The sequence below is a fragment of the Cryptomeria japonica genome, chromosome 8 (assembly GCF_030272615.1).
Source record: "Cryptomeria japonica chromosome 8, Sugi_1.0, whole genome shotgun sequence".
Lineage (NCBI taxonomy): Eukaryota > Viridiplantae > Streptophyta > Pinopsida > Cupressales > Cupressaceae > Cryptomeria > Cryptomeria japonica.
In genome coordinates this window covers 211878548-211886153 of record NC_081412.1, presented here as the reverse complement: position 1 = coordinate 211886153, position 7606 = coordinate 211878548, and the positions used below count along the sequence as shown (strand labels likewise).

General features: G+C 38.4%; 1 protein-coding gene across 1 annotated transcript; it reads right to left on the bottom strand.

Annotated features, from left to right (window-relative positions):
• Positions 1-426: 426 nt before the first annotated feature.
• LOC131067807 (uncharacterized) lies at positions 427-6893 on the bottom strand. The gene is made up of 3 exons (XM_058002969.1): positions 6461-6893; positions 897-1150; positions 427-597 (listed from the first exon to the last, which is right to left on the bottom strand). Exons 1-3 carry the CDS (start codon positions 6891-6893, stop codon positions 427-429), a joined length of 858 nt encoding a protein of 285 aa, XP_057858952.1.
• Between the last annotated feature and the right edge of the window lie 713 nt (positions 6894-7606).

Genomic DNA, 7606 nt, shown 5'->3' with positions numbered 1-7606 from the left:
TGGTGGATGCAGAGCAGGAAGCTAGAGAGTCAGATGATTCATCAAATTTGTCAGAATTAGATGGTAGTATGGATGGTATAAAAAAAATTGGTGTCATGTGGCTGACTTCAGTACATTCAAATAGAATTAAAGTTGTTTTGTTGAATCATTTAATCCAAAATAGTATGAGCATTGAAGATATCAATAATTTTCTCTTGGAATCCTAGAATGAATTTCTTAAGGAGAAGTCATCTAAGCAATTTGTTTTTTATTAAGGTAAAAACAAGTTTTGAAGGGGCCCCGAAACCCTTTACAATTCAAGCTTTAAAAGAAAAAAAAAAAAAAGAAACAACAAGGAATAGGCCAATGAAAAGCTAGTAGAAAACCAAAGAAAATGAGCAAAAGCCCCACAAAGCCAGCAAAACCGGCCAGACCCAAGAAGAAAAACTAATTGATTTTTTCTAGGGCATTATCCAAGGTGTTGCTAATCCCATGCAGTTCTTTGATGTTGTCCCTAATATTTGGGAGATCCTTAGCAAAAGCAGCCACAGCTTTCTTAACACTCGCCCTAGTCCTCTTGGTATCACCACCAATCGGAGTAGCTTCACCACTACCAATCTGGAAAGTCTCATCATCCATGTCAAGTTCCACCACCGGCTTAGGAGAGCTGGTATGATCAAAGACCTTAGCAATATCCTCCAAATTTTTAGTGACAGCTGACAGGATATTCAGGATAATACCCATCAAATTTTTCATGGCCTCTCTCCCTTCTTCCAGCGATTTAACCTTCTCCTCCATAACATGCTTCCATTTTATCTTCTCCTTGTCATTATTCTCCTTCTTCTCATCCATATTTTTCCCCTTTTTTCCAGGTTCTTCAAGAGTTCATAGGTCCATCTGTCATAATCAAGTCTCACCTTGGTAAGTTTTTTGAGGTTATCCATGAATAACTCGTTGTTTTCCTTGTCCTCACTTAAACTTTCCTTAGTCATATTCTTCTTAGTTTCCTTGTTCCTTTCTCTCTCGGAATTCGCATCTATTTCCTCATTATCCTTGTAATCCACATCCTCCATGGGATGGCTATTGTCCTTGCCAAGGCATTCACTATGGATAGGGCTTTCATTATCAGACTCATTATCACTGCTTTCCTCCTTAATACCCACCTCCTCATCTTTTTAGTTGTCATCACCATCAGAATCATCTGTCTCCATATCGTTTCCTTCTTTTTCCATTTTCTCTATTTCCATCCCAAGGGCATTCTTTCTTTTTCTGCTAGAAGATGCCTTCTCCTTGCTGGAATCGCCTCCCTCCATCTTTCTCTTCCCCAAGGAGGTGGATAACCTCTTTTTTTCCAATAGGGTGAGGGTTTTTTAGTGCTCATAGATGAGTAGCAAGAGCCCACAATGGAAAACTGGACTAGAGGGATTCTTACTATGTTTATTGAGGGACCTGGAAAGGTAGTAGGGCAGGGATACCTTTTTGTCGTGTCTGAAATTGTTTAAAAGAACAAAGTGGTGGGTGTGGGCCCTAGAGAAATGACCCTCAACTATGGTATATTCCATTATAGCATTCAAAACCAAGCCCCAGATTTTCTTGATATTAGCAGCTTCATAGTAACCTCTCGTGGCTTTGCCAATTCCGTCCCCCTCTTTTTCCTTCCGTGGGAACAAATTAACTACGTTGTTGGAGACTTTAAGGTCTCTAAAAAAATTAAGCCCAGTATGGGGCATGCCAGTCATAGTAGCTATGAGGTACGCATCCAGCTTGAACTTAACTCCATAGATTTTAAAGGAACAATTACACCAATTTTTAGAAATTTTGGTAATGGCAAGATTTACCCTACCTTTATCATAATCCGCAAGCTTCTCAACAAAGCTTGTGAGGGATACTTTTTCTAGTTTTGCCCACACCTTTGGCATCGCTTTCCATGTTGACAAATTATCAATTTCCTCCCTCCTTAAATCTCCTCCCATCTTCAAATTCAGATTATCAGCTCTGTTCCTCTGCAGACTTGGCACTCCTTTCCTATAGTTACTCAATATTTTGAATTGGGTGACCCACAAAGCGTGCGACATATTATAAGAAATGGTTGAGGATCTGCCGCTTTTCCAAGTAATAATTATCTTTCCATCAAGGCAAGAATTAATCATATGCCTTTTCATGATTATGCAGTCCTTCCCTTCCCATATATATGTCCCTTCTAAGGAGCTCTTTAGTGTTTATGTTGACATCTTCCCCCTACCAAATCATTTGGGAATCAGAGTTAACCCCTAGGTTCGCCAAACAATCCACCATCGTATTTTTTTCTCTAAAAGCATGTTGAATTATAATATCTTTAGAACAAGCAATAATTTCCCTAGCTTGCAAGATAATATTTTCACTTGACCATGATGGCTTCAACTCCCCCTTCAGACACTTAATAATATTGAGTGAGTCTCCTTTGAGCCATAATTTATCATGATTAAGATTCTTGGCTATAATTAAGGTGTTCAGGGCAGTAGAGACTTTGGCAAAATGACTTGTTTGACTCCCCAAAGGACCAGCCACTGCCACTAAGCAACTTCCAATAGAATTCCTGACAATGCCCACATATCCAGCTTTACCCAGATTCCCCTTAGAGGCCCCATCAAAGTTAGCCTTAATCCACCCCTGAGGAGGAAAACACCAAAAGAGACCTTATCTTCCCTTTTCCTTGCTAGAGGTGGTAGTGGAGAGGTTCCACCTGTCTTTGAAGTCATCTTTAACAACTTGTCCATGATCAGTGCCATAGATACATTCAAATATACTCCTGTAAATTTTATCCACCACCACTTCAGGAGTAGCACTTTTATCCTTGAAAATCCTATTATTGCACTCTTTCCAAATATTCTAGATAACATTCAGAAGAGTAAGTCTCCAAGTCTCCACAATCTTAGAATTAGAGTTGAAGCAGTGCCATTGTTGCCAAGTTTCCCCTAGGGAGTTCAGGAAAACCCAGCTCAAGTTCCACCTACTTAAGATGATTTTCCATATATCCTGACTAAAGGTACACTAATTAAGAATATGGTAAGCAGTCACTTCTTCCCTGCAACAAAGAGAACACCTATTAGGAAAAACAAAACCTCTCTTTTGAAGGTTGTCTAGGGTTAAAACCTTGTTTTGGATGAAAATCCAAAAAAAGATATTAACTTTAGGAACTAACTTCTTGTTCCAGACTTGAGTCCAAATAGGAATTTCTTCCACATAATCATTATGGATAGCCATAGTAGAGGAGACAAAGTATTTCCCATCTGGGGTTTCCCTCCATATCAATCTGTCATCTTTGTTGTCTCTAGGAACTATAGCAAAGAGAGCAATCTAAAGGGACTTAAGCCTCGGACACTGCTTGCTGAAATCAATCCAATTCTCATTTCTCCAGTAGTCTCTGACCAGCACCCCAAACCTGCTTTTGAACCAATATTTCCATTCATTAATGATTGGAACATGCTCTAGAGGTTTGTCCAAAATCCACCTATCTACCCAAAATCTTATTCTCCTACCATCCCCAAGGCTCCAAGTTTGTCCAGCAACAGCCCAGCTTTTAGCTGATTGAACAACATTCCATATAGCCGAACCTTCAACAATAAAAGAATCATCTAAGAATTCTTCCTCAGCAGGTTGCATATAGAGATATTTTTTATTCTAGATGGATTTCTATTCTCTTTCCTCCCCTTTCATTCTCCAAATTTGTTTGGCTAATAAAGCCTTATTCATGGAACTAATATTCCTTAAACCCAAACCGCTTGAGGCCTTAAGAGAATAGATTTTATTCCAAGCAATTAAGGGAATTCTATTTTTGACTTCCACCCCCGACCAAAGAAACTTTTTTTAGATTCTTTCAATAGCTTCCACAAAGTTTTTAGGGATTTTGAACAAATTGACAGCATAGATAGGTAGGTTTTGGAGAGTGGCTTTAAGAAGAGTAACTTTTCTTGCTTGACTAAGGACAACCCCTTTCCATCCAGCAAGTATTGAGTTAAATCTATCCACCAACTTATTCCAGAAAGAATCCTCAAACTTAATACACAGAGGAAGCCCCAAATAAGAAGAGGGAAGCTCATAAATATTGCAACCAAGAATTATTTCAATCCTTAGTTGCCTTTGAACAGGGGTGTTAATGAAGAACAAAGAACTTTTATCCCAATTAATTTTTTACCCCGAGGCAGATTCATAAGTATTCAACACCTTCTTCATGTTTTTAGCTTCTAAGATGGAAGCTTCCCCCATAGTAATAGAATCATCAACAAATTGTTCATGGGAGAAAGTGACATTGGATGAAGATAGTTTCAGACCCTTAAGATTGTCATATTCCACATTTTTAAGAATAAATCTACCCAAACATTTAGCTAAAATGGTAAATAGGATAGGGGAAATGGGGTCCCCCTGTCTAAGTCCTCTAGAACTTTTGAAGAAACTAGACGGGGAACCCTTGACAATAATAGTAGAAGAGGAGGTTTCCATAAGTTGAGAGCAAAGCTGAATAACTTTTTCACCAAAACCAAATGCTTTCATGATCCTTAGGAGAAACTGCTAGTGCAATCTATCAAAAGCTTTAGCCATGTCTAACTTCAAGAAGAAACCCTATTTATTTGCCACTTTTAAGGAGTGGATATTTTTATGAACAGATATGATGGAATCTAGAATTTGTCCACTGGGGACAAAGCCATTCTACTGGATAGAGATCATCCTTGGAAGAATTTCTAGCAACCTAGAGGTCAGAACCTTGGATAAAATCTTGTATAGAGAGTTGCATAGACTAATGGGTCTAAACTTATTGAGAGAGTCAACACCTGGGATCTTTGGAATAAGGAAAATGAAGGTAGCATTCAGTTCCTTTAGGAGCCTTCTAGAGCCAAAGAATTCTTTATTACCATTGCAGATGTCTGTCTCCACGATGTGCCAAAAATTTTGGAAGTAAAGCATAGGAAAACCATCCGGTCTAGGGGATTTATCTCCTTGAAAAGAAAACATCGCCTTTTTGATTTCCTGATTTGAGGGAATATAGGATAAAAAGTTATTATCATCAACAGTCAGGGTAGAAGGAATAGCTTGCAAGAGGATGTTTGGATTATTGATATCCAGGTTATCCACTTCTCCCAACAGGGTGCCAAAATACTCCATAGGTTCCTTTCTAATATCATTATCCTCCATTAAGATCCCTTTATTATAGGATAATCTAGAAATCTTGTTAGCTACCTTATGCTTAAGAGCAGTTGAGTGAAAGAACCAGGTATTTTTGTCACCTTCCTTCAAGAACAAGGCTCTAGATCTTTGTCTCCAGAATGTCTCTTCATTAGAAATAATGGTGTGGTATTTAGACAAAAGAACATTTTTCGCCACCCTGAGTTCTTCAGATAGACCAATCTCTTGAATTCTATCTCGAAAATCTTTAATTTCAGTTTTGATTTGAATTTTACTCTTGAAAATGTCCCCAAAAATCTCTTTGTTCCAGATTTTGATTTTGGCTTTTAAATTGTTGAGCTTTTTAGCTATTCTAAAGAGAGTCATACCCTCAACCTCAGAATTCCACCACTTAGCAATACAAGCTTCCAAAGAGGGGTGGGATAGCCACACTTTTTCAAATCTGAAAGGGAAGTTTCTTTTAGCCGAAAAAGAGTTAGTAGTAAAAGAGATAGGATAATGGTCTAACCCAATTTTGATAACAGAAGAAAGGGAGCAGCTGTACTTGGTTAACCACTTACGAGAAATTAAGGTTCTATCTAACTTTACTTGGATCAGGTCAGCTTCGGTTCTTCTATTAGTCCAAGTGTAGTTAATGCCCTAAAGATCCACATCCATTTGAGTTTGATCATTAATGAACTCCATAAGGTCTTGTTTCCCATCAAGCTACAAGGGGAGACCTCCCATCTTCTCTTCCTCTTTAAGAGAAGTGTTGAAATCTCCCATTATAATCCATCTATGATCAGCAACCTTAAGTCTATCATTGGCAAGGCTTCTCAAATATTTAACTCTCCCAGTTTTGGTGTTAGGCATGTAGACATTAGTTAACACCCACACAAAGTTATCCTTAATATGCTCAAGCTGCACTGAGTTCCTATTAAGAGAAGAGATAATTTCCTTACCTTTGATGGTTTTTTGGTTCCAAAAAATCATAGTTCCTCCAGAAGCTCCCTCCGAGCTAGATCCTATGACACTATTATTCTTAAAAATTCTAATCTTTTCCACTTTTTCCTTGGACATCTTGGTTTCCTGAATGAGGACCACATCTAGTTTATGATCTCTTATGATGTTTCATAACACATCCTTCTTATGAGGGGCATTTAGCCCTCTGATATTCTAGGATATTATCTTCATACTTTAACCGGGGATAGGGCTGACTTGATGGAACACTATGTTTCATTAGCACGGTTCTTCCAGCTTTCCTGTTCCCTTTGATGTTTTAGAGATGGCCTTCCCTACTTTTTGTTCTAGCTTCCAACATCTGCCTTTTTCTTATTTCTACTTCTAGTTGAAATCCCTCCATTGAGGTCCTCCTTATTCATTTTTCCTTCTTTCGAGCTGAGAATCTGGAGATTCCTTTCCAGGATATCCACAACCATACTATGAGATGGGGTTTTACATAGAGGAGGCTTTGGGCTGCCATTAGTTAAAAGCAATAAAGGCTCAATATCAGAAGAGTTGCACTCTTGATCTTCATTATAGTTTTCCTCTACTAATTTGGAGAGAGAAGAAATAGGGACAGCTTCATTGGGGCTTGCCTCTTCCTTCTTCTGACTAACAGATCCAACCTCCTGGACCTCTGGGTTGTATTTGTTGTTCAACTTTGTACCTTGCTTCCCTTCTTTAGAACTCTCTATTTGGTTATTAGAGAATACAGAATCTTGTTTTTCATTATTACTGTTCTCATCCTTCTTGACTTCATTTACTATTTCCATTACATCCTCATTTTGATCAGACTCAGCAGATGAATCTCCTTTTTTATCAATTGTTTGCTAGGTCTTTTTATACTTGACACTGTTATCAGTCTTGCTTTCCTTACTCTTCTTAAGCGGACAAGATTTTTCCCAATGCCCCAATTTCTTGCAATGGAAATAGGCAAATGGAAGTGATTCATATTCAATGGTTTGGGTCCATTTTCCTAGTTTAGAAATGATATCTATAGATTGGGGCATATCAGTCATTTGATTTACATTTATACAGATGCGAGCAAAGACCAACCTTGATTTAGCCACCATCATTGGATCAATTGAAAGAAGTTCTTCAAAAGAGTTTGAAATACCCTTGAAGACTTCCTCATTCAAGAATTCTAGCGGGAGACCTGGGAGGCGAGTCCAGACTGGTGCAGGAACAAAGAAGGAATCATCAAGGGCAAGATTTGGGACCCATGTCTGAAGAGCAAAAGTTGACTTGCCAAACATCCATGGGCCTTCACATAGTGCCTTATTCATATCTTCTTTAGAGTTAAAAGCAAAGGAATAAAACCCCCTAGGCAGCGCTGCCACATCCACTTGACCTTGTAAAGTCCATTTCCTCCTTATGAAATTTCTAACAACATCAATATTAGGCCTAAAGCCAGAAAATCATCCCACTGAGGTCATGGTTAAGCCTGCAATAGTCCAATCTACCAATTTATCCAGAACAGAAATAG

What these genes read in the sequence shown, in the direction of transcription:
- LOC131067807 (XM_058002969.1), bottom strand. Translation starts at nt 6,893, where the DNA reads ATGGAAATAGTAAATGAAGTCAAGAAGGATGAGAACAGTAATAATGAA. An exon ending in TGGAGGGATTTCAACTAGAA is followed by an intron (nt 1,151 to 6,460) that starts GTAGAAATAAGA and finishes ACAACTAAAAAG; the next exon opens with ATGAGGAGGTGGGTATTAAG. An exon ending in ACCTCAAAAAACTTACCAAG is followed by an intron (nt 598 to 896) that starts GTGAGACTTGAT and finishes GAGACTTTCCAG; the next exon opens with ATTGGTAGTGGTGAAGCTAC.